Source organism: Trachypithecus francoisi, unplaced genomic scaffold, assembly GCF_009764315.1.
Source record: "Trachypithecus francoisi isolate TF-2019V2 unplaced genomic scaffold, Tfra_2.0 Lachesis_group1, whole genome shotgun sequence".
Taxonomy (NCBI): domain Eukaryota; kingdom Metazoa; phylum Chordata; class Mammalia; order Primates; family Cercopithecidae; genus Trachypithecus; species Trachypithecus francoisi.
Genome location: NW_022681454.1, coordinates 14812112 through 14839764, shown reverse-complemented (window position 1 = coordinate 14839764; position 27653 = coordinate 14812112). Strand labels below are relative to the sequence as shown.

Genomic DNA, 27653 nt, shown 5'->3' with positions numbered 1-27653 from the left:
TTGTATTCATAAATTCATTTTGTACCCCACAAATACATACAATTATAAATTGTCAACTTAGAATAAAAATGAAATAAATATATATACATCAGGAACTTGAAAGATAATCTATAAAATAAGAAGAAATTAAAAATTGAGGCCAAAGTATTAGAACATAGAGAAATAAAATTACATATACATAATTCAATTTAAAAGAAGGCAAAAATAAAGAAGTCTGAACTGTATATAAATCAGTTCTTAAAAATAAAGTATTTCATTTTCTCTACTTTATTTCAATAAAAATTGAAGTAACAAATTGAAAAATGAAAGGAAAGAAGTCTACTGCAAATACATTTCAAAGCTAAAAATGTTAAATAAATGACCAATAAAACAGTCATTTTTAAAAAGGAAAACATGGGACATGAGAAAAATGATAAAATCTAAAAAGATTAATGGAAAAACATATTTATATTACCATATTCTGGGTGGGAAGACTCAGATTTAAATATGGAAAGTATTTTAAACATTGTGAAAGTAAAAACAGTAGGTGAAAATACAGAAGAATGCTTCTCTAAGAAAATCTTTTTAAGGAAGGTATGAAACACAGAAGTATAAGGAAGTGAACGGACAGGTTTTCTGCATTTCTGGGTGGCAAAAGACAGACCATAAACACTATGTAAAATCCAAAGTAAGAAAAACAGATTTCCACCTTGAGCCAGAAAGTGGGCAGAAAAACATGGAAGTTAAGAGCAAAGTTTCTCAAGTTAGTCTGAGTTTGCTTCGTGCTTTGCCACTTACTGGCTGGCAAGTTACTTAACTCCATGACTCAGATTTCCTATCTCTAAAATGGGATCACCATATGAGCTCATGGGGCCTTGGAGGATTAAATGAGTGACTACATACATAGCACATGGAACGCTGGCTCTTTGTAAGTACTTAATACATAGTAGCTCTTATTAATGTATAAAGAACTTCTACTAATTAGAAAATAATAGATATCTCAGATGGTCAAAATATATGAACTACCAGCTCACAGAAGAAACAGAAAATCTACCATTTATATATATATATATAGTAGCCTCACCATCAAAGAAGTTCAAACTAAATTGAGGTATTATTTTCTTCTCAAATGAACCAAAAAAATTCAAAGTAACAACATCTGGTGTTAGTGGGCATATAGGTAAATAAACTATCTCATATACATTCTTTATTTTTCTTTTTTTAGTATAAAATAGAGATGGGGTCTTACTATGTTGCCCAGGCCAGTCTTAAACTCCTGGGCTCAAGTGATCCTCCCTCCTCCACCTCCCAAAGTACTGAGATTGCAGGTATGAGCCACTGTACCTGGCCTCATATATACTCTTGATGAGGGTATAGTTACCATCTTTTAAATGACACGTTATCAGTTTCTATTACAATTTACCCTTTAACATTGAAGTTTCATTTATAAAAATGTATCATTCAAGTATGTGTGTGTGTATACACAAAAGTGTTTCTTACAACAGTGATACAATAGCAACAAAAGCTAAAGCAACTTAATATCCATTAATAGGATTCTTAATGAGAAAGCCTTTTAAAAAAGTACAGCCATCTTTATACCTACTAACTTTAAGTGAATAAAGCAAGTTGCACAACAGTATGTGTACATTTTAAACATACATGCTTACATTAGCATAGGGAAAAGTCTGGAAGGATCTATATCAAATTGTTGACAATAGTTACCCTTTGAGAAGTGATGTGGAGGTAGGAGGGGAAGGGAAAATTCAGAGCAACATCTGCTTTTTTCTTTTATGCATTTCTGTAATGTGCAAGTATTCTTTTTTTCAAATAATCATGGTTTATTTTTGTAATTGAAAATAATGCAAACCTGGGACGAAGAAGCTATAATAAGATAAGCTTTTAAAAACAAACAATGAAAAGTACTAAAAATAAGAATAAAACTATATAAAGTAAAAATATCCACCATATAAACAAAAAGAAGTGAAAACTGCAATAGGGTTTTGGTTGTAGGAAATCCCTTCCCATGGTGAGGTATTGAATCTTTCTGGGCAGGATAAGGCTACATCTGAAAAATGATGGCAAAGCCAGTGCCTGAGATGGAAGAGTCCAGTCCATGGCTACTGTGATGATTCTGAAGAACAAGAACCTTGGTCTAGGTCCCACTGAGACCTCATCCTGTTCTAGAATTCTTTGGACCTGAATGATGACCTTATAGAGAGCAAAATACCAAGAATTCAGAAGCAGGCTATGTGAGCACTCAAAAGAAGGGAATTAGGGAGCATGGGCAATCCCAAACTCTGAAGTCAATTTTTCAAGAAAATAGGGAATGCTACTTTATATCAGCCTGAGATGCCATTAACGGCAGTGCTATAGTTTGGATATTTAACTCTCCAAACCTTATGTTGAAATTTGATCCTCAGTGTTGGAGTTGGGGACTAGTAGGAGGTGTTTGGGTCACAGGGATGATCCCGCATGAATGGCATGGTGCTGTCTTTGTAGTAATGAGTGAGTTCTTACTTGATTAGTTCCCAGGAGAGCTGGTCATTATAAAGAGCCTGGCATCTCCCCTGACCTCTCTTTGCTGTCCTCCCTCACCATGTGATCTCTGTACAGGCCAGCTCCCCTTCCCCTTCTCCATGATGGCAACAGCCTCAGGCCCTCACCAGAAGCAGATGCTGGTGCCCTGTTTCTTGTACAGCCTGCGTAACTGCGAGCCAAATAAACCTCTTTTCTTTATAAATCACCCAGCCTCAGGTATTCCTTTATAGCAACACAAATGGACTAAGATAAGTATAGATGGCATCAGGGTGGGTACCTGTGGCTCTGTCCTCCACACTGACTGTTCAGGGCCCCCAGCAGAACTCACCCTGTTCACCCTAGACATCCCTGGGCAATCCCACAGGGCCCAGAACCTCACCGGAAGTGTTGAATTCTCCACACCATGTGAGGTCATCAGCAAGGTAGCCTAGCAGCGTGTCCTCCAGGGTGAACATGTCCCGCTGGACCTGTGTGTACTGATGGGCCAGATCTTTTATTCTGCTCCAAAGAAGAGTCTAAGGAAGAATAAATACAATCTATTACTGAGATCAACTTAGCATGCCAAAACAAAATAAATCCACGGTTTTATAAATGAAAAAAAACAGAGCATATCAAAGTAAATCACCCATAGTATGAATAAGAAATGATGATTTCTGAGTGCAGGAGAGTGTAGGAGAGACAGAGTGTGTATGTGTGTGTGTGTGTGTGTGTGTGTGTGTGCGCGCGTGTGTTCTAGGTCATAATGTAATTGTTTATTTTTATTCTAGGTTACAGTCAAAAAAGTCTGAAAGTCACTGATCAAAATCTTATAATCAACGTGGGATCACATCTGGAGGTGGCATTAGAGTTACAATATTCCTAAGCTTATCTCCAAAAAAACTTTGTCTACATGCTGTTTTCAGGAAGATGTGCTCTTTGATTCTTAAAGAACTGTATAACCCCTTCCAAATTCCCTAAATATTCCCTACCCCCACCAAAAAAAAAAAATACAATAGATTTTTTGTATTTAAGGGTTCCTCTTAAAGGTACAGAGAGTCAAAGTTCATAATTATATTCTGTTTTATGAATCTATTTTTTTAATTTTTATTTGTATAAGTTCCAGGGTACATATGCAGGAGGCGCAGGTTTGTTACATAGGTAAATATGTGCCATGGGTTCGCTGCACCTATTAACCCATCACCTAGGTATTAAGCCCAGTATGCATTAGTTATTTTTCCTAATGTTCTCACTCCCCTCACCCCAACCCCAACAAGCTGCAGTGTGTGTTTTTCCCCTCCCAGTGTCCATGTGTTCTCATTGTTCAGCTCCCACTTATAAGTGAGAACATGCGGTGCTTGCATGTTCCTGTGTTAGTTTGCTGAAGATATGGTTCTGGCTCCATCCATGTCCCTACAAAGGACATGATTTTATTCCTTTTTATGGCTGCATAATATTCCATGGTGTATACATACCACATTTTCTTTATCCAGCCTATTATTGATGGGTATTTGGGTTGATTCCATGTCTTTGCTATTGTGAATGGCATTGCAATGAACATATGCGTGCATGTATCTTTATAATAGAATGATTTCTATTCCTTTGGGTATATACCCAGTAATGGGATTACTGGGTCAAATGGTATTTCTGGTTCTAGATTTTTGAGGAATTGCCACACTGTCTTCCACAATGGTTGAACTAATTTACATTCCCACCAACAATGTAAAAGCTTTTCTATCTCTCCACAATCTCACCAGCATCTGTTGTTTCTTGACTTTTCAATAATGCCATTCTGACTGGCATGATATTGTGGTTTTGATTTGCATTTCTCTAATGACCAGTGATACTGAGCTTTTTTTCATATGTTGTGGGCCACATGAATGTCTTCTTTTGAGCCTGTTCATGTCCTTTGCCTACTTTTTGATGATGCTGTTTGTTTTTTTCTTGTAAATTTGTTTAAGTTCTTTGTAAATTCTGGATGTTAGACCTTTGTCAGATGGATAGATTGCAAAACTCATTCTCCCATTCTGTAGGTTTTCTTTTCACTCTGATGATAGTTTATTTTGCTGTGCAGAAGCACTTTAGTTTAACTAGATCCCATTTGTCAATTTTTGCTTTTGTTACAATTGCGTTTGGTAATTTCATAATGAAATCTTTGCCTGTGCCTATGTCCTGAATAGTATTGCATAGATTTTCTTCTAAGGTTTTTATAGTTTTGGGTTATACATTTAAGTCTCTAATTCATCTTAATTTTTTTTATGAGTTGCAAGGAAGGGGTCCACTCTCAATTGTCTGCATATAGCTAAATAGTTCTCAAGCACCAGTTATTAAATAGGGAATCCTTTCCCCATTGCTCGCTTTCATCAGGTTTGTCAAAGATCAGACAGCTGTAGATGTGCAGTTTTATTTCTGAGATTTCTACTCTGTTCTATTGGTCTACATGTTTATTTTTGTACCAGTACCATGCTGTTTTGGTGTCTGTAGCCTTGTAGTACAGTTTGATGTTGGGTAGTATAATGCCTCCAGCTTTATTCTTTTTGCTTAGGATCGTCTTGGCTATATGAGCTTTTTTTGGTTCCATATAAATTTTAAAATAGTGTCTTCTAATTCTGTGAAGAATGTCAATTGTAGTTTAAAGGGAATAGCATTGAATCTATAAATTACTTTGGGTAGTATGGCCATTTTCACAATATTGATGCTTCCTATCCATGAGGATGGAATGCTTTTTTCATTTGTTTGTGTCCTATCTGATTTCCTTGAGCAGTGGATTGTAGTTGTCCATGAAGAGGTCCTTCACTTCCCTTGTTAGCTGTATTCCTAGGTATTTTATTCCCTTTGTGAATGGGAGTTCATTCACGATTTGGCTCTCTGCCTGCGTGTTGTTGGTGTATAGGAATGCTTGTGATTTTTGCACACTGATTTTGTATCCTGAGACTTTGCTGAAGTTGCTTATCAGCTTAAGAAGCTTTGGGGCTGAAAACTGGCACAAGACAAGGATGCCCTCTCTCACCACTCCTATTCAATGTAGTATTGGATGTTCTGACTGGGGCAATCAGGCAAGAGAAAGAAATAAAGTCTATTCAAATAGGAAGAAAGGAAACAAAATTGTCTTTGTTTGCAGATGACATGTTTTATAGTTACAGGATCATGAGTTTGCCAGTATTTTATTGAGAATTTTTACATCGATGTTCTTCGGGATATTGGCCTGAAATTTTCTTTTCTTGTTTTATCTCTGCCAGGTTTTGGTATCAGGATGATGCTAGTCTCATAAAACGAGTTAGGGAGGGGTCCTTCCTTTTCAATTTTTTGGAATAGTTTCAGAAGAAAGGGTATTAACTCCTCTTTGTAACTCTGGTAGAATTCAGGTGTAAATCTGTCTGGTTCTCAGCCTTTTTTTTTTCTGGTTGGTATTTATTACTGCCTCAACTGTAGAACTTGTTATTGGTCTATTCAGGGACTCAACTTCTTCCTGGTTCAGTCTTGGGAGGGTGTATGTATCCAGAAATCTATTCATTTCTTCTAGATTTTCTAGTTTATTTGCATAGAGGTATTTATAGTATTATCTGATGGTTGTTTGTATTTCTGTGGGATCAGTGGTGATATCCCCTTTACCATTTTATTGTATCCATCTGATTCTTCTCTATTTTCTTTTTTATTAGTCTAGCTAGTCATCTATCCATTTTATTAATTTTTTTTCAAAAAACCACCTCCTGCATTCATTAATTTTTTGAAGGGTTTTTGTGTCTCTATCTCCTTCAATTCTGCTCTGAACTTGGTTATTTCTTGTCTTCTGCCAGCTTTGGGATTTGTTTTCTCTTGGTTCTCTAGTTCTTTTAGTTGTGACGTTAGGATGTCAATTTGATATCTTCCTAGCTTTTTGATGTGGGCATTTAGTGCTATAAATTTCTCTCTTAACACTGCTTTTATTGCATCCCAGAGATTCTGATACATTGTCTTTTTCCAAAGAACTTGTTAATTTCTGGCTTAATTTTATTATTTACCCAGGAGTCATTCAGGAGCAAACGTTCAATTTTCATGTAATTGGTTTTCAGTGAGTTTCTTAATCTTGAGTTCTAATTTGATTGTGCTGTGGTCTGTGAGACTGTTATGATTTTAGTTCTTCTGCATTTGCTGAGAAGTAATTTACTTCCAATTGTGTGATCAATTTTAGAGTAGATGCCATGTGGCACCAAGAGTAATGTATATTCTGTTGCTTTGTTATGGAGAGTTTGGTAGATTATCTGTCAGGTCCACCTGATCCTGAGCTGAGTTCCGGTCATGAATATCTTTGTTAATTTTCTGTCTTGATGATCTGTCTAATATTGACAGTGGGGTGTTAAATTATCCCACTATGATTGTGTGGGTATCTAAGTCTCTTTGTAGGTCTCTAAGAACTTGTTTTATGAATCTCAGTGGTCCTATATTGGGTGCATATATGTTTAAGATAGTTCTCTCTCCTTGTTGAATTCACCCCTTTATCATTATGTAAAACCCTTCTTTTTCTTTTTTGATTTTTGTTGGTTTAAAATCTGTTTTGTCATAAATTAGGATTGCAACCCCTGCTTTTTTCCGTTTTCCGTTTGCTTGGTAAATATTCCTCCATCCCTTTATTTTGAGTCTATGTGTGTCTTTGCATGTGAGATGGGTCTCTTGTATACAGCACACCAATTGATCTTGACTATCCAGCTTGCCATTCCATGTCTTTTAATTGGGACATTTAGCCCATTTACACTTAAGGCTAATTTTGTTATGTGTGAATTTGATCCAGTTATCATGATGCTAGCTGGTTATTCTGAAGACTTGTTTATGTAGTTGCTTCATAGTGTCATTGGCCTGTGTACTTCGGTGTGTTTCTGTAGTGGCTGATAACGGTTTTTCCTTTCCATATTTAGTGCTTCCTTCAGGAGCTCTTCCAAGGCAGCTCTGGTGGTGATGAATTCCCTTACCTTTTGCTTGTCTGAAAAAGATTTTATTTCTCCTTCATTTGTGAAGCTTAGTTTGGCTAGATATGAAATTCAAGGTTGGAAATTATTTTCTTTAAGAATGTTGAATATTGGCCCCCAGTCTCTTCTGGTTTGTAGGGTTTCTGCTGAGAGGTCTGCTGTTTGTCTAATGGGCTTCCCTATATAGGTGACCTGGAGAATCTGATGATTATGTGTCTTGGGGTGATCTTCTCATGGAGTATCTTACTTGGATCCTCTGGATTTCCTGAATTTGAATGTTGGCCTGTCTTGCTAGGTTGAAGTTCTCCTGAATGATATCCTGAAGTGTATTTTCCAATTTGGTTTCATTCTTCCTGTCTTTCAGACACCCCCAATCAGTCATAGGTTCTTTTTACATAATCCCATAGTTCTCAGAGGTTTTGTTCATTCCTTTTCATTCTTTTTTGTCTAATCTTGTCTGCCTGTCTTATTTCAGCAAAATAGTCTTCAAGCTCTGATATCCTTTCTTCCGTTTGGTCTATTCAGTTATTGATACTTGTGTTTGCATCGTGAAGTTCTCATGTTGTGTTTTTCAGCTCCATCGGGTCATTTATGTTCCTCTCTAAACTAGTTATTCTCTTTAACAGCTCCTATGTTTTATCATGGTTCTTAGCTTCTTTGCAATGGGTATGAACATACGCCTTTAGCTCAGTGAATTTCATTATTACGCGTCTTCTGAAGTCTACTTCTGTCAATTCATCCATCTCAGCCTCAGCCCAGGTCTTTTTTTTTTTTTTTAACATTGGGTAAATGTAGCTAGTATCTTTAGTTTTTTTATACTTTAAGTTCTGGGTTACATGTGCAGAATGTGCAGCTTTGTTACATAGGTATACATATGTCATGGTGGTTTGCTGCACCCATCAACCCATCATCTACATTAGGTATTTCTCCCTAATGTTATCCCTCCCCTAGCTGCCCTCTCCAACATGCCCTGTTGTGTGATGTTCCCCTCCCTATATCCATGTGTCCTCATTGTTCAACTCCCACTTATGAGTGAGAACATGTGGTCTTTGGTTTTCTGATCTTGTGATAGTTTGCTGAGAATGATGGTTTCCAGCTTCATCCATGTCCCTGCAAAGGACATGAACTCATTCTTTTTTATGGGTCTCAGCCGAGTTCTATGCCCTTGTTGGAGATGTGTTAAGATCATTTGGAGGAGAAGAGGCACACTGATTTTTTGAGTTTTCAGCATTTTTGTGCTGATTCTTTCTCATCTTCATGTATTTATCTACCTTTGATCTTTGAGGCTACTGACCTTTGGGTGGGTTTTTGTGGGGTCTTTTTCATTGATGTTGTTGTTTTCTGTTTTTTCTTTTAGCAGTCAGACCCTTTCTTCCATAGGGCTGCTGCAGTGTGCAGGGGTTCCACTCCAGACCCTATTCACCTGGGTTCCTCCCACACCTGAAGGTATCACCAGTGGAGGCTACAGAACAGCAAAGATGGCAGCCTGCTCCTTCTTCTAAAAGCTTCATTCCAGAGGGGTACCAGCCTGATGCCAGCCAGAGCTCTCCTGTATGATGTGTCTGTCAACCCCTGTTGGGCAGTCTCCCCAAGTCAGGAGACACAGGGGTCAGGGATCGACTTGAGGAGGCAATGTGTCCTTTAGCAGAGTTGGTGTGCTGTGCTAGGAGAATCCCTTTTGTCAGGATCAGCTGCTGTCTTCAGAGCCAGAAGGCAGGAATGATTAAATCCCCTGAAGCTGCACCCACAGCCGCCCCTTCTGCCAGGTGCTCTGTCCCAGGGAGATGGAGGTTTTGTCTGTAAGCCCCTGACTGGGGTTGTTACCTTTCCTTCACAGATGCCCCTGCCCAGTGAGGAGGAATCTAGAGAAGCAGTCTGGCCACAGCCACGTTGCCACACCCAGTCCAGACTTCCCAGCCTCCTTAGCACTATCAGGGGAAAACCGCCTACTAAACCCTCAGTAATGGCGGATGCCACTTCCCCACCCAGCTCTATCATCTCAGGTCAACTTCAGACTGCTGTGCTGGCAGCAAGAATTTCAAGCCAGTGGTTCTTAGCTTGCTGGGCTCTGTGGGAGTGAGACTCACTGAGCGAGACCACTTGGATCCCTGGCTTCAGCCCCCTTTCCAGGGGAGTAAACAGTTCTGTCTCACTGAGGTTCCAGGCACCACTGGGGTATGAAAAACACTCCTGCACCTAGCTTGGTGTCTGCCCAAACAGCAGCTCAGTTTTGTGCTTGAAATCCAGGGCCCTGGTGGTGTAGACACATGAGGAAACCTCCTGATCTCAGATGGAAATGCAGAAATCACCCACCTTCTCACTGGGAGCTGCAGACTGGAGCTGGTCCTATTCAGCCATCTTGGCTCCTCCCCCATTCATTCTTAATGGGAGTCAGTGAAGCATACTGGTTTAAGGCATGGGACCTAAAACCCCAGTCCTCATTGAAGCCCAGCATCATCATCACTTATCACGTGTTTCACCTTGAGCAACCAAAACATCACTAAGCCCCACTTTCTACACCTGTAAAATGGTATGACTGAAATAAACTAATGGGGTGCTAGGGAAATTAACTGAGATAAATGCAAGTAAATTGCTTAGCATACTATCCATCGCATAGTCACTTATTTGACAAATGTCAGCCTGGGTTATTGTTTGCCAAACACCTTCTCTGCATAGGGCATCGTGCCTGGTGAATGGAGAAGTTTCACAGTGACTCCAGCTCACTAACAATGGAATGAGAGGCTGAAATTTCTGGGTGGTTTTAAGGGCTTCACAAAGAAAATTTTAGGCATGTGGAATTTTGCCTTAAACATCGACTATAGAAAAGGTACACTCTGATAGACCTTTTCCAATATAACCAATGTATTAGAATCCAGGCTGCTGTGGCTCCAAGTCTCATACCACTTACATTTAAACTGGTCACTTTCAAGCCTGCCAAACTTGGGCAACACTGGTCACCTAAACACACCAAGCCTCAGTTTCCTCACTGGTGAAATGGGGATGCTGACACCTGACCTGCCCATTCTACAGAATGGCTATGAAGGCCTAAGAAGGTAAGGATTAGGAGAGTCTTTTGTAAGCAAGAAAAAGGAAAAAAGCACTCTGCAAGTGTAATTTGGCATTGTTATTATTACTACTACTAATATCATAGGTCAGGGGAAAGTTTTGTTATTATATAGGTTGTGTTAATTTGTTTGTTTGAGTTGGGTTTGGTGTTAGGTTTTTTCTGCCTAGTTTTTGGCCAAAGCCCCGTTCCTATTTCTGTATCCCCATTCCTCTCTCTTATCTCCCTTCTCCAGATGTCCTAAATCTTGATTATATCATGGCCCCTCAATGGCCTGCAAATTCCATTCCTACCAACCACACTCACACTATAATGTATGGATTTTTCCTCTTCCTTCATTCTAATCAAAATGTGGACCTATGAATTTGTACCACTGGCTTTTATCCCCATTTTTAAAATCAATGGCATACCCTCAATTACCTTGTTGCAAGGTACGGTCTGAGTTCCCAACTTCAGTAGTGGCTGATAGTCTTCTTCTGTAATGTTGCAAGGATATTTTGAAATAAATGCACCCTTGAATGCATCCCATACACTTTGACAGTCTACATGTCTGTGAGATAAAACACAGAAAATAAAACATAAATTATTCTATTTAAAAAATATTTTTGGAGCATAATTATTTTTTAGAATCTCATTTAGGAAGCATCTATCATATGCCAGATAGTCCATACATATCATCTCATCTCACATGTGGTCTACCAGGGGTACAAAGAGAAGCTGATACCATTCCTTCTGACACTATTCCAAACAATAGAAAAACAGGGACTCCTCCATAAGTCATTTTATGAGGCCAGTATCATCCTGATACTGAAACCTGGCAGAGACACAACAAAAAAAGAAAATTTCAGTCCAACATCCCTGATGAACATTGATGCAAAAATCCTCACTAAAATACTGACAAACTGAATCCAATAGCATATCAAAAAGCTTATCTACCATGATCAAGTAGGCTTCATCTCTGGGATGCAAGGGTGGTTCAACATACACAAATCAATAAACATAATCCATCACATAAACAGAACCAATGACAAAAACCACATGATTATCTCAACAGATGCAGAAAAGTCCTTCAATAAAATTCAACATCCCTTCAGGCTAAAAACTCTCCATAAACTAGGTATCGATGGAATATATCTCAAAATAATAAGAGCTATTTCTGACAAACCCATAGCCCATATCATACTAAATGGGCAAAAGCTGGAAGCATTCCCATCGAAAACTGGCATAAGACAAGGATGCCCTCTCTCACCACTCCTATTCAACATAATATTGAAGTTCTGGCCAGAGCAATCAGACAAAAGAAATAAATAAAGGGTACTCATATAGGAAGAGAGAAAGTCAAATTGTCTCTGTGTGCAGACAACATGATTGTATATTTAGGAAACCCCATCATCTCAGCACAAAACCTCCTTAAGCTGAGAAGCAACTTCAGCAAAGTCTCAAGATATAAAATCAGTGTGCAAAAATCACAAGCATTCCTATACACCAATAATAGACAAGCAGAGAGCCAAATTATGAGTGAACACCCATTCAGAATTGCTACAAAGAGAATAAAATACCTAGGAATACAACTTATAAGAGACATAAAGGACCTCTTCAAGGAAAACTACAAACCTCTTAAGGAAATAAGAAAGGAAACAAACAAATAGAAAAAAAAATCCATGCTCATGGATAGAAAGAATAAATATCGTGAAAATGGCCATACTGCCCAAAGCAATTTATAGATTCAATGCCATTCCCATCAAGCTACCATTGACTTTCTTCATAGAATTAGAAAAAAACTACTTTAAATTTCCTATGGAACCAAAAAAGAGTCTATATAGCCAAGACAATCCTAAGCAAAAAGAACAAAGCTGGAGGCATCACATTACCTGACTACAAAGTACACTACAAGACTACGGTAACCAAAACAGCATGGTACCAGTACCAAAACAGATATATAGACCAATGGAACAGAATGGAGACCTTGGCCAGGCACAGTGGCTCATGCTTGTAATCCCAGCACTTCGGGAGGCTGAGGCAGGCAGATCACAGGTAAGGAGTTCAAGACCAGCCTGACCAACACGGTGAAACCCCATCTCTACTAAAAATACAAAAATTAGCCAGGCGTGGTGGTGCATGCCTGTAATCCCAGCTACTCAGGAAGCTGAGGCAGGAGAATTGCTTGAACCAGGGAGGTGGAGGTTGCAGTGAGCCAAGATCGTGCCACCACACTCCAGCCTGGGTGACACAGCAAGATCTCGTCTCAAAGAAAAAAAAAAAAAAAAACAGAACAGAGACCTCAGAAATAATACCACACATCTATAACCATCTGATCTTCAGTGAACCTGACAAAAACAAGCAATGGAGAAAGGATTCCCTATTTAATTAATGGTACCAGGAAAACTGGCTAGCCACAAACAAAAAGCAAAAACTGGACCCCTTCCTTACACCTCATACAAAAAATTACCTCAAGATGGACTTAAATGTAAAATCTAAAACCATAAAAACCCTAGAAGAAAACCTAGGCAATACCATTCAGGACATAGGCATGGGCAAAGACTTCATGACTAAAACACCAAAAGCAATTGCAACAAAAGCCAAAATTGACAAATGGGATCTAATTAAACTAAAGAGCTTCTGCACAACAAAAGAAACTATCATCAGAGTGAACAAGCAACCTACAGAATGGGAGAAAAATTTTACAATCTATCCATCTGACAAAGGTCTAATATCCAGAATCTACAAGGAACTTAAACAAATTTACAAGAAAAAAACAACCCCATCAAAAAGTGGGCGAAGGCTGTTAACAGATGCTTCCCAAAAGAAGACATTTATGCAGCCAACAAACATATGAAAAAAACCTTATCATCACTGGTCATTAGAGAAATGCAAATCAAAACCACAATGGATACCATCTCATGCCAGTTAGAATGATGATCATTAAAAAGTCAGGAAACAACAGATGCTGATGAGGCTGTGGAGAAATAGGAATGCTTTTATACTCTTGGTGGGAGTGTGAATTAGTTCAACCACTGTGGAAGACAATGTGGTGATTCCTCGAGGATCTAGAACCAGAAATACCATTTGACCCAGCAATCCCATTACTGGGTATATACCCAAAGGAGTATAAATCATTCTACTATAAAGACACATCCACACATATGTTTATTGGAGCACTATTTACAAGACTTAGAGCCAACCTAAACGCCCATAAATGATAGACTGAATAAAGAAAATGTGGCACATATACACCACGAAATACATAAAAAAGAATGAGTTTATGTCCTTTGCAGGGACACGGATGAAACTAGAAGCCATCATTCTCAGCTAAAAAACACAGGAACAGAAAACCAAACACCGCATGTTCTCACTCATAAGTTGGAGTTGAACAGTGAGACACATGGACACAGGGAGGGGAACAACACACACTGGGGCCTATTCGGGGGTTGGGGGCAATGGGAGGGAGAGTATTAGGACAAATACCTAATGCATGTGGGGCTTAAAACCTAGATGATGGGTTGATAGGTGCAGCAAATCACCATGGCACATGTATACCTATGTAACAAACCTGCACGTTCTGCACATGTATCCCACAACTTAAAGTAAACTTTAAAAAAAGATAACATGTAAAAATCAATCAATTTAATATGCTGTATTTTGTAGAATAAATGACAAAAACCATATGAGCATCTCAAAAGACACATACAAAAATATTAGACAAAATCCAAGATTCTTCTGATGAAAAAGAAACAGTGAGAAAATTACAAATAAATTATAAATAAATTACAAAAATTACAAATAAAATGAAATTTCCTCAACCTGATAAAATTCATCTATTAAACTCCACAGCTAACATTATACATAATGGTAAAAGATTGGATGCTCCCCTTAAGATCAAGTACAGTCCAAAGATGTCTGATTTCATTCCTTATATTCAACATTGTATTGGAGTTCTAGCCAAGGAATTTAGGTGAGAAAAAGAAACTAAACTCATCCAGATTAGAAAGGAAGAAGTAAACCTATCGCCTTAATGGATGACATGATATTGTATATAGAAAATTCTAAAAAATCCACAAAAAGGAAACTGTTAGAACGAATGAACATGTTCAGCAAAGTTTCAGGTTACAAAATCAGTATACAAAAATCAATTGCATTTCTATATACTATCAATGAAAAACATAAAATTGAAATTTTAAAAATTCCATTCATAATAGCAGCAAAACAACTAATATTCTTAGGAGTAAATACCACAAAGAATTACAGGACGGGAATGCTAAAAAATCCAGAACACTCTTAAAAAGTAAAGAAGACCTGAAAGAATGGAAAAACATTCTACATTCATGGATCAGAAGACTTAAGACTTAGTATTTTTTTGTTTGTTTTTTGTTTTTTGTTTTTGAGACAGAATCTCACCCTGTTGCCCAGGCTGGAGTGCAATGGCGCAATCTTGGCTCACTGCAACCTCCACCTCCCGGGTTCAAACGATTCTCCTGCCTCAGCCTCCTGAGTAGCTGGGATTACAGGCACACACCACCATGCCCAGTTTTTTATTTTATTTTTTTTTAGTAGAAACGGGGTTTTACCATGTTAGCCAGGCTGGTCTCGAACTCCTGACCTCGTGATCCACCCGCCTCAGCCCCCCAAAGTGCTGGGATTACAGGCGTGAGCCACCGCGCCTGGCCAGAAGACTTAATATTGTTAAGATGACAGTATTCTCCAAGCTGATTTACAGCTTCGATGCAATTGCTATAAAAATCCCAGTTCCCTCTTTTTCAGATAGTGACAGTTTATCCCAAAATTCATATGGAAATGTAAGGAACACAGAAGAGCCAAAAATCCTGAAAAAGAAGACCAAAGTTGAAGAGACACATACTTCCTGATTTCAAAACTTACTACAATGCTACAGTAATCAAGACAATTGGTACTGGCATAATGATGTAATCACAGGACCAGTTCTAACCGGCCCTACTCTGTTGATAATAGTATGTCAAGTTATTTTACAGGCACAAAGCCAAAAAGTTGTAAAGTCACGCAGCCGAAGAATGCAGAAAAGAAGACGTCAACCTTGAATAACACCCAGAAGAAAAATTCCTCTCCTGCCCCACCACAGAAGCAAATGGTCAAGACATGACTGGAACCTGAGGGCCCAAACATTTTTTTTTTTTTTTTTTTTTTTGAAGCGGAGTCTCGCTCTGTCGCCCGGACTGGAGTGCAGTGGCCGGATCTCAGCTCACTGCAAGCTCCGCCTCCCGGGTTTACGCCATTCTCCTGCCTCAGCCTCCCGAGTAGCTGGGACTACAGGCGCCCGCCACCTCGCCCGGCTAGTTTTTGTATTTTTAGTAGAGACGGGGTTTCACTGTGTTAGCCAGGATGGTCTCGATCTCCTGACCTCGTGATCCGCCCGTCTCGGCCTCCCAAAGTGCTGGGATTACAGGCTTGAGCCACCGCGCCCGGCCCCAAACATTTTTAAAAGCAAGAAACCTGAGCCCAGGCATGTCCAGTGTTAAGACCCCTTACCAAACCTTACCATAAATGGTCTTGTTTAAAGTCCTTCCAATCGAAACCTGCCCACCAGTGCTTCTGCATACTAGCTTACCCTCCCTAACCCATAAAACTTGTCCCAGATCCCAGATGGGGAGACAGATTTGAACTTTGCCTCCTAATTCCTTGCAAGTCAACCTCATGATAAAGGTTTTGCTTTTCTCAAAAACCAGTTCCATAATATTAGCTTCTCTATCTGTCAGGCAGAAAGCACATTGTTCAGTAACAATGACAGAAATATAGATCAATGGAATCAAGAGTCCAGAAATAAAGTCTTAGAGTTATCATCAATTAATTTTAGACAAGAGTGCCAAGGCCATTCAGTGGGGGAAAAAAAATCACTTTTCAACAAATGGTGCAGGGACAACGAGATATCCACATGCAAAAGAATAAATTTTACACCACATACAAAAATTGTCTCAAAATGAATGAAAGACCTAAATGTAAGAGGTAAAATTAAAAAATTCTTAGAGGCAAACATAGAATAAAAAAACTGTCATAACCTTAGATTAGGTAATTATTTCTTAAATATGATACCAAAAGCACAGCAACAAAAGAAAAGATGTATAAATTACACTTTATCAAAATTAAAATCCTATGTTCTTCAAAGGACACCATCAAGACAGTGAAAATAAAATTCACAGAATGGATTAAAATATTTGCAAATATTATTTGTTTCAGGACTTGCATACAGAATAAAGGGCTCTTATAATTCAATAATAAATGGATAACCCAATTAACAAATAGGCCAATAATTTTATACACTTTTTTTATAAGAGATATAAAAATGGCTAATAAACATATATAAAAATACTCAACATCATTAGTCACTAGGGAAGTAGAAATCAAAACCGAGAGATACCACTTACCCACTCACTAGGATTGGGTTAGGGGTTGAATTATGTCCCATTTGAAATTCACATGATGAAGTCCTCAGTCCAGTACCTTAAAATGTGACCGTTTAAAAATAGAACAGTTGCAGGTGTAATTAATTAATGCAAGGGTGGCATCCAACAATCATGTTTTAATAAGCCCTCCAGGCAATTCTGATGCAAGTTTAGGTTTGAGAGTCATTGGGTTATACACGAAAATGTGAAGAGTTCAACCGTGGTTTCTTTCCAATATCTGAGCACCATATTTCTACTGCATCCACACTTGCCTTTGAAAGCCCTGCCAGGAAACCATTATTAACCTGGTTTTCTCCATACATTATATATTTAAGGAAAAAAAAAGCTTATTGCATTTTGTATTTCAATGTCAATCAAAATTTATGGGGCATCATTGTGGATAGTTTAGAGAAAAGAGATTTGGCATCGATTTTGCTTTAGGGGATCTTGTTTTGATTCCATTAATTAATGCAGTGGCCTTCTCGGGAACTTCCCGTTCCCATACTCCAACTCCCTCATAAAACTCTTCTACATCTTTCCTTAGCAGCATCTTTGCAGACAAAGATGGAAGAATAAGATAATTTTCCGCTATAAAAGATCTGGCCGGAAAGAGAAATTCATGTGCACTGAGCACCTACATGTACCAGATGCTTTCAAAAGTGTGTTCATATATAATCACCAAAACTTGTATTGAGTCCCACAGAGAATTAAAAAACCTCCAAAATTATTTTTATTCTTCTTGGGTATATATACCCTACTTCAAGAAACATTACCTCAGCATTCAAGAAAAGTCCAGTTACAAATTTAACAGAATTCCTTGTTTAGATGGAGCAGAGCTATAGAACACTAGAGTTGAAACAGACCTCAGAAGAGTTTGTAACTTAACTCTTTGCCCTTTCTACATCTCATGAATCCGAGCTTTCAGTGTGCCCTACAAATAAGAGAAAATGAGGAGAAGCAATGAGAAATCTGGGGGCAGGTTTTATGAAGATATCTCTTTTATCCTTAAAGCCAAACACCTCACCTTGGTTGTGCAAGTCAATTTTTTTGTTGTTGGTTTAGATATACATGTTGAAATAAAAAGGGATTGGGACTGCAGTAGACAGGGATGGGGGCAGATCTTTTCGACTAAAGAAGCAGCAGAGAAGGACTGAGTCATTTCTGGAAGTTCAATAATATTTTTTCTTCAAAGATTCTTCTGTTCCAAAATTGGAAGCCTTCATCAGGAGAGGTCTAGGAGTGCCTGCAGTTGGGATGGGGAGACAGTGTCGTGGCAATTGTTAGCTCAGCAGCCGTTCCTGAGAGCTCATTCTGTGCCTGTGATTTACTCCTTCCTAAACCAGAAGTGCTGTTGAAAGTCAGAGGTTCTCAGCCCTGGCCACACTTCAAGTTCATCTGAAGAGCTTTAGAAAAGATGCAGTGCCTGCTTTCAGACCCACCAAGTCAGAATGGGGAAAGTGGAAGACCCCAGAACTAAGAATTTCTAAAAAGGTCTCCCAGATGATTCTAATGGTCAACTAGGGGTGATGGCAAGTAACCTAACGAAACCCTTTCATTTCGCAAATGAGGAAAAGGAAGTTTACAAAGGAAATGTGACTAGCCTGAGGTCACACAGCTGTTAAACGTTAGACAACCAGTTATTCAACTGAGTTTTCCCCAGCACTTAGGCAGAACCAGAACCCGCAAGTGTCTCCTGATTCCCTCCAACACCTCCCTCCGCTGCTACTGCCTTACTTTACTTCCATTTCTTACAACCAGTTAGCCAACAATCAGCAATGACTAATCATTGTAACAATTATAACAACCACAACAATTAACATTTACCAAGTGCTTTCTTCACGTAGCCATCTGGCTAAGCGTCTTACAGGCATCTCATTGGGTCCTCATTCACACAAACCTATTATCTCCAGTTTACCTATAAACTCAGAAAACCAAATAACTTGCCCAACACTCCACAACTAGAATATCCCAGCCAGAATTTGCATCTTGTACTGTCCAAGTCCAGACCACATACCCTTAGACACTTCATCAGACAGCCTCCCAAGAAGCCATCCCAAACATTGCTTCCAAGAACAGAGAGGAGCCCTCTACAATATTTTTAGAGAAAGAAAAGCTTTTTTAAATAGCTATTTTTCCAGAGCCACCTGACTCAGCCACCATGATGGAACCAAATAGTTACCAGAGAGCCCAGACAAGGCTAATGCAATCAAGCAAACAAATGTGAAAGTAATTCATAACATCATTTTGAACTGTTCAACTATAATTCCTTCATCCTAGTATCTTAAAACCAGGGCATCTTCAATGATTTTCTGTCCAAAAAAAAAAAAAACTTGGAGAAATCACCCCACACTGATCAATCCATGTTTTAAGAATAGCTATCCCCGGACAGTAGTATAGAGTTGTTTTGTGACCTTCTATTCTCCTTCTTACATTCTCAATTTTTCTGTGATAAGCATATATTACAATGGGGATCATGACAAAACTTTGATTTTCTTGTTAAATTGCCTGGACAACTATACTAAATGTTGGAGAATCTTGGAGGGTCTTAGGAAATGGGAACATCTCAGGTCCAAGCACCCTTGGTGGTCACCTGTTATTTCTGTGCCTCTCCCAGCTCTCTTGGCCACAATGTATCCTTTCTCATCCCTCATCCAGATAAAGACCACACTGTGTAACCAGGTAAGACAATGTTGGTGCCCCAGATGCATGTGCTGAAGTCTAATGATGTGAAACGTGGAGTGGAGTGGAGTGGGAGGCTAGGACTACAGACCTCTTCCAATAGAGCTTTCTCCCCAAACACTTCCTTGCATTCTTAAGCAAAATTGGATACCAAATCACACAAGAATCACAGAACATACCCAGAATCACAGTACAAACAACGTCAGGGAGACAGGTAATAAAGAGGCTTAAACAAAGCAAGGAGAGAATGAGAGAATGGCACGACCTGCAAAGCCCCGCTGGTCCTGCCTTCCTTCCTGCATGGGACACATGCTTTCAGGCCCAGAAGAATGAATACGGCCACTAAGTGAGGTTTCATGGGGTTCCTCACACAGTCAAAGGGATCTAAGGGATGAAGTCTCCAATTTATTTCAGAGAGAATTGTACAGTTTACGTGATCTTCCAGGGAATCATGCCTCATGGATTCTGAATTTAGTTTTCAGAAATAATCCTTTAATCAAGGACACCCTGCTAAGGGTATTCTAGAGATGGATCTCTTTGTTTTAGCAAATATTTTCAGTCTATCTGCCTAGAGCTCCAATAGAAAAGGAGATTAGACCAGCTCACCTGCCTTCCTCTGGTTCCCTCAAGTTCTCTCTCTCTCCTCAAATTGAGTAAAGTGATCCCAGTCTAGCTGCTTTAGCTCCTTCCTTCTGGGACCTCATATGCATGGATTGTATTGTATGTGGAGATGTTGGTAATGACAAAGCAATATAGCCCCCCAACACTCTGGAGCTGGCCTGGTCCCCACAGCTGGGTGTTAGTGTTCTCCACCTGAGCATAATCAACTCCATGGGACACTAGCATCAGACAAGGCCACTGTGTACGTGGTCTGTCACCATGATAGACCATGATGTGAACACAAGCAAAAATGGCATCTAAACCACAAAGTAACAGCCAAACATCCTTTTATCACAGCTGATAGGAGTGACTGCCGCTTCTTTACTTATTACAGCTTCAGCCTTCTCATTCTTGCAGCCCAGTAGAGGAAATTTATTTAAACATCCTACCGCAGACTTACCACCATCCCCCTACTTCCTGGCAGCATCCAGGAAAAGCCAGCCTCCTTGAACCTTTTCCCCAAATCTCCTAAAACAAGCCCAAATCCTCAGTAAGTCCTTTCTAACGTTATCAGATAAAACCTGTCCCACCCTCATGGGTCCCTATGCTGAGTGTCCTCCCTTCTTGCAGACAGCAACAAACCCATCTTTTTCAATTACAGTGTGTTCCTGGTGGTCTTAGGTTGCAACAAACCCATCTTTTTCAATTACAGTGTGTTCCTGGTGGTCTTAGGTTGCAGAGGCATTGACAATAACAATCTTGAATGGGATATTTAAGAATCAAAAGGATTATGACAATCAGACTGCCATAATCAGTGTTTATGCTTGGCCAAAGCTCCGTGATCACCTTCTGAACAAGACAACTAACCCACTGATGAAAGTTATCCTGGAAGACTGGAGAAGTCTTCATCTGTTAGCAGTTTTCTGCTCACCTCCTCAAACGGTGACTTGAGGCTCAACACAGCATAGGCTGGGCACAAATGTCAAGATTCAAGGTCAATGCCATGTTCTCCCCTTTCCTACCATTCTGCTCCTGCCAACGGATCCTGGACCTCTCACTCACCCTATCCCCCCGTGCATCATTCCCTCGAGTTCACCTCCTACCACTTCCTTCTACCTTCTCTGACCTACCCAAGATGGATTGACTCCAGGTGCTCAGAGGGAGGAGGCAGCACTACCAGGAGAAAGGGAAAGTCATGATCACCAAGGAGCATTCACCACCTGCCACTGTGCCAAGTGCTTCACATTTAAATCTCACACTAGTCCATGGGCGGGGTATCAGCACCACCCCTGTTTTCGAAATAAAGAGACTAAAGCTAGAGAAGTTTATTACCTTGTCCAAGTGGCAGAGCTGCCTTACATGCCAAACTTTGTTTTTTTTTGCAAAGCAATGCTGCCTCCCACAGGAAATTTACAATCATGGCCCTACCCACAGAATAGGATTGGTTCTAACAGAAATGAGGATCTGAGACTCCAAGAGTTCTCGTTCCCCTAGATGGTACAAAAGGTTCAAGACCAGAATAGGGCAGAGTTATTCCCCAGTGCTGGGGTAAAGTGAGTCAGGCAAGAGGGCACAGGGCAGGAAATGGTGAAAACACAGATCTATTCGGTGGTTACATCCAGTTTGTCTGTTGTCAGCCTACTTCAGGTGTCATAGTGCTGTGCTGGCACCTCTCTCTAAACCTGTACCATTCTCACAAAGAGCAACTATGTTTCAAAATCCCTGTCAATTAAAAAACATCACCTTCATAATGTGTCCCTCTCCAGGAAAACTCTCACACTCTAAATCCTCTTGCCTAAAAGCACTCAGATCTTGCAGGATAATTACATTCATCCTTTGAATTTTACAGCTGTCAATTCCCATAGAGCAGGCTGCCTGGGCTCAAAGAAAACAAGCAGGTTAAAAGCTATTAATTCTCAAATTTAAGGCTATCAGAACCTGTATTTAAGGTAAAGACTGCCACCTTGTGGGAGAAGTGAGTGATTGGTGAGAGTCACTGCAACAATTAGGATTATCTAAGTAGAATCTTAAAATCAGAAAACTCTTCAGGCTGAAGGAAAGCTTAGAAATCATTAATTAGCTTAGAAGTCATCAACCCAGCAAATATTTATTGAGCACATACTAGGTGCTAGAAACACTTATGAGAACTTACTGTATATCAGTGAACAAAACACAGGTCTCTGTCATTATAGGAGTTTACATTTTACTGGAACAAAGACTGACAATGAACAACAAACATAATTAATATGTAAGTTATAAAGCATGTTAGAAATTTATAAGTTCTATTGGAAAAAGGTAAAATAGACTAGAATGAATGTCAAGAGTGATGGAGGAGGAGGTGTCAGTGGTATTAAATAGGGTGGCATTAAATATGGTGGACAGTTGACATTAAATGGGGGGACATATTTGAGTAAAGAATTGAAGGAAGTGAGGGACTTAGCCCCACAAACATCCCAGGAACATTCTAGGCAGAATAAGCATCACAAGCCATATAAGAAAAAAATTAACAAATTGGACCTTAACTAGATTTTTTTAAAACTTTGCTTTTTAAGAGTTTTTAAAAGTTTCCATTAAAGAAAATGGAAAGGTAAGTCACAAAATGAAAGAAAATATTTTTAGTACACATCTGAAAAAGGACCTGTTTTCAGAATATATAAGCTTCCTACAAGTCAATAATAACATCAAAGAAACTAATTTTTCTTATCACTTTTAAAGACACGTAATTGCACATATTTATGGGGTGAAGAGTGACATTTCAATACGTGCATGCAATGCATAATGATTGAATTTGGGTAACTGGCATATCCATTATCTCAAAGGTTTATCATTTCTTTGTGCTGGTAATGTACAAAATTTTCTCCTCTCAGTACTTGAAAACATACAATACGCCCCGGTGGAGAAGCTGAGGTCAACATCAGATTTGAAATATTTAAAGTGGATACAAAACTATTTCAGCAATGCAGACAATTAAGTGTGTTGTTGTGGGTGATGGTGCTGTTGGTAAAACATGTCTCTTGATATCCTATACAACAAATAAATTTCCATCGGAATACGTACCAACTGTTTTTGACAACTATGCAGTCACAGTTATGACTGGTGGAGAACCATATACTCTTGGGCTTTTTGGTACTACAGGGCCAGAGGATTATGACAGATTACAACTGCTGAGTTATCCACAAACAGATGTTATTTCTAGTCTGCTTTTCAGTGGTCTCTCCATCCTCATTTGAAAATGTGAAAGAAAAGTGGGTGCCTGAGATAACTCACCACTGTCCAAAGACTCCTTTCTTGCTTGTTGGGACTCAAATTGATCTCAGAGATGACCCCTCTACTATTGAGAAACTTGCCAAGAACAAACAGAAGCCTATCACTCCAGAGACTGCTGAAAAGCTGGCCCGTGACCTGAAGGCTGTCAAGTATGTGGAGTGTTCTGCACTTACACAGAAAGGCCTAAAGAATGTATTTGACGAAGCAATATTGGCTGCCCTGGAGCCTCCAGAACCGAAGAAGAGCCGCAGGTGTGTGCTGCTATGAACATCTCTCCAGAGCCTTTTCTGCACAGCTGGTGTCGGCATTATACTAAAAGCAATGTTTAAATCAAACTAAAGATTAAAAATTAAAATTTGTTTTTGCAATAATGACAAATGCCCTGCACCTACCCACATGCAAGGCCCATAGGTATGGTCCCCCTTTGCCCTCCCAGTACTAGTTAATTTTGAGTAATTGTGTGTTGTCAGAAAAGTGATTAGTACTAGTTTCTGTTTTGTTGTTTCAAAAAAAAAAAAAAGGTGGTTTTTTTTTTGTTTGTTTGTTTAAAAGCAAGGCATGCTTGTGGATGACTGTAACAGAGTAATTGGAATTGTTGAAGCTGCTCCCTGGTTCCCCTCTGGAGACATTTGGGACATCTTAGTGTTTTGTTTTGTTTTTTTCCTCCTCTTTTTTTGGGGGGAGTGTGTGTGGGGTTTGTTTTTCAGTCTTGCTTTTTAATTCATTAACCAGTGGATAGCCCTTAAGGGGAGGAGGATGGATTGATTCCACATTCCACTTCCTAGATCTAGTTTAGAAAACATGTTCCCCATCTGGTGCTCTTAGGAAGGAGTATAGTAAATGCCTCATTTAATAACATACTCCTTTTTGAAAGTTGCCTTTTCTCTCCACCCGTGAGTAGATCCAGTATTTGATGAAACTCATGGAAGTGGGTGGAGCCTGTCTTGCCTCTCCTCTTTTCTAGGACGCACTATATGGGACTGTGACTTTCAAGGACATTTGTTTGCCATTCACTGTTTTTTGGGGAAGTTGATTTCTAACTTCTTTCACTGATAAATGAAGAAAAGTATTGCACCTTTGAAATGCACCAAATGAATTGAGTTTGTAATTTAAAAAAACTTTTGCCCTCTCAGTCATTGTCTTATATGCTTTGCAGCTCAGTAGTATATGGTGTTCCTAGAATGCCAGCTGAAGACCTGGTATGTAGAGGAAATACGAGGGGTGGTGCTAGAAGACAGACATCTGTGGAATGATTCACATCCTCTCAAGTTAGGAGGATGGAGGCCTGCTTCATTAAGAAGCTGGGGGTAGGGTGGGGGTGGGGAGAACACTTAACAACATGGGGACCAGTCAGGAGAATCCCCTTATTTCTGTTTTGCATATGAGGAACACTAGAGCAGCCAGGTGAGAATATATGAAACTTGTCTTTCTGTGCCTGGCTTATATCATTTAACATAATGTCCTCCAGGCTCATCCATGTTGCCACCAATGATAGGACTTTATTCTCTTCTATGGCTGCATATTATTGTCTATATATACCACATTTTCTTTATCTCTTCATCTGTTGATAGACACTTAGGTGGATTCCATATCTTCATTATTATAAATGAAACTGCAGTAAAGATGGGAGTGCAGGTATCTCTTCGACATATGATTTTATTTTCTTTGGATATAGGTCCATTAGTGAGATTACTGGATCATATGGTAGTTCTATTTTTAGCCTGTTAAGGAACTTCCACACTGCTTTCCATAATAGCTGTACTAATTTACATTCCTTCCTGTGTGAGAATTTTCTTTGTCGCTTATACACTGTTCGTGTGAATGTAAATTAGTTCAGCCACTGTGCAAATCACTTTGGAGATTTCTTAAAGAACTGTTAATAAAATCTGAACTACCATTCAACCCAGCAATCCCACTACTGGGTATATGCCCAAAGGAAAATAAATTGTTCTACCAAAAAAAAAGACATGCACTTATACGTTCATTACAGCACTATTCACAATAGCAAAGACATGGAATCGACCTAGATGCCCATCAATGGCTGATTGGATAAAGAAAATGTGGTGGTGTGTATGTACCATGGAATACCATGCAGTCATAAAAAGAAGAATGAAATCATGTCTTTTGCAGCAACAGGAATGCAGCTGGAAGCCATTATCCTAAGCAAGTTAACACAGAAACAGAAAACCAAATACTACAGTTTCTCACTTATAAGTGGGAGCTAAACATTGGGTACACATGGGCATAAAAATGGGAATGCTAGGCACTGGGGAGTATAAGAGGAGGGAGAGAAGGATGAAGGAAGGGTTGCAAAACCACATATTGGGTACTATGCTCACTACCTGGGAGATGGGTTCAGTCATACTCTGAAACCTCATCATAATGCAACGTACTCTTGTAACAGACCTGCACATGTACCCCTTGAATCTAAAGTAAAAGCTGAATTTTTTTAAAGTTTCCTTTTATCTGCATTCTTGCTAGCTTTGTTATTTTTTCCTCTTTTTGATAATAGCCATTCTAGCTGGTGTGAGATAATCTCTCACTGATTTTGATTTGCATTTCCCTAATCATTAGTCACACAGAGCACTGTTTCAAATACTTAGTGGCCATTTTATGTCTTCTTTTGAGAAGCATCTGTTCAGATCAATGGCCAATTTTAAAAATCAGATTATTTGACTTTTTGCTGTTTAAGTTCCTTGTATATTCTAGATATTAATTCCTTGTCAGAGAAATCACTTGCAAATATTTTATCCCATTCTGTAGTTTGTCACATTAATCTGTTGATTGTTTCCTTTGCTGCACAGAAATGTTTAGTTTGATGTAATCCCATTAGTCTATTTTTGCCTTTGTTGACTGTGTTTTGGAGGTCTTATCCATAAAATCTTTGCTCAGAACATTTCCCTTACATTTTCTCTTAGTAGTTTCATTTGGGGTCTTACATTTAAGTCTTTGATTTCATTCGTTTTCAGTTACTTTTTGTATATTATGATAGATGGGGCTCTAGTTTCATTCTTCTGCATATGAATATCCAGTTTCCCCAGCAACATTTATTGAAAAGGGTGTCCTTTCTTCAGTTTATGCTCTTAGTGCTCTTGTAGAAAATCAGTAGGCCATAAATATGTGAATTTATTTCTGGGTTCTCTATTCTGTTCCATTGGTTTACGTGTCTGCTTTAATGCCAACACAATGCTGTTTTACTATAGCATTATAGTAAAATTTAAAGTATATTTTAAAGTAAAATAGTGTGATCCCTCCAGTTCTTTTTGCTCAGAATTGCTTTGGCTTGGTCAGGAGCAGTGACTCATGCCTGTAATACCAGCACTTTGGGAGGCTGAGGCAGGTGGATCACTTGAGGTCAGGAGTTTGAGACCAGCCTGGCCAACATGGTGAAACCCTATCTCTACTAAAAATAGGGCATGGTAGTGCATGCCTGTAATTCTAGCTACTGAGGTGGCTGAAGCAGAAGAATTGCTTGAACCCAGGAGGCAGAGATTGCAGTGAGATGAGATCATGCAACTGCACTCCAACCTGGGTGACAGAGGGAGACTCTGTCTCAAAAATAAAATGAAATAAAATAAAACAAACAATTGCTCTGGCTATTTGGGGTCTTTTATGGTTCCTACAAATTTAAGAGTTTTTTTTTTTTCCATTTCTGTGAAAAATACCATTGAAAATTCGATAGGGATTGCATTGAATCTGCAGATTGCTTCAGGTAGTATGGAATCTTAACAGTATTGATTTTTCCAAGCCATGAACATGGGATATCTATCCAATTTTTATGTCCTCTTTAATTTCTTTTATTAGTGTTCTGTAGTCTATCCAATTTTTATGTCCTCTTCAATTTCTTTTGTTAGTGTTCTGTAGTCTAGAGATCTTTCACCTCTTTGGTTAAATTTACTCCTAGGTGGGTTTTTTTTGGGGGGGGGGTAGCTATTATAAGTGGGGTTCCTTTTACAGATAGTTTATTATTGGTGTATAGAAATGCTACTGATTTTTGTAGGCTGATTTTTTATCTCACAACTTTACTGAATTTGTATATCAATTCTAAGAGTTTTTGGGTGGAGTCTTTAGATTTTTCTATATATAAGAGAATGTCATCCGCAAACATGGTCAATTTGACTTATTCCTTCCAAATTTGGATGTCTTTATTTCTTTCTGTTGCCTAATTGCTCTGGTTAGAACTTCCAGTACTACATG

General features: G+C 39.0%; 1 protein-coding gene and 1 pseudogene across 1 annotated transcript in view; one reads left to right on the top strand and one right to left on the bottom strand.

Moving 5' to 3' along the window:
• CD38 (CD38 molecule) overlaps positions 1-27653 on the bottom strand; it is a 72620-nt gene that overhangs the window by 22728 nt on the left and 22239 nt on the right. Inside the window, exons 2-3 of the mRNA XM_033213808.1 lie at positions 10921-11050; positions 2897-3032 (exon numbers count right to left, since the gene is read on the bottom strand). Coding sequence (XP_033069699.1) covers positions 2897-3032; positions 10921-11050 — 266 coding nt within the window. The remainder of the gene's footprint in view (positions 1-2896; positions 3033-10920; positions 11051-27653) is intronic.
• Positions 23080-23824, top strand: LOC117085175 (annotated as a pseudogene).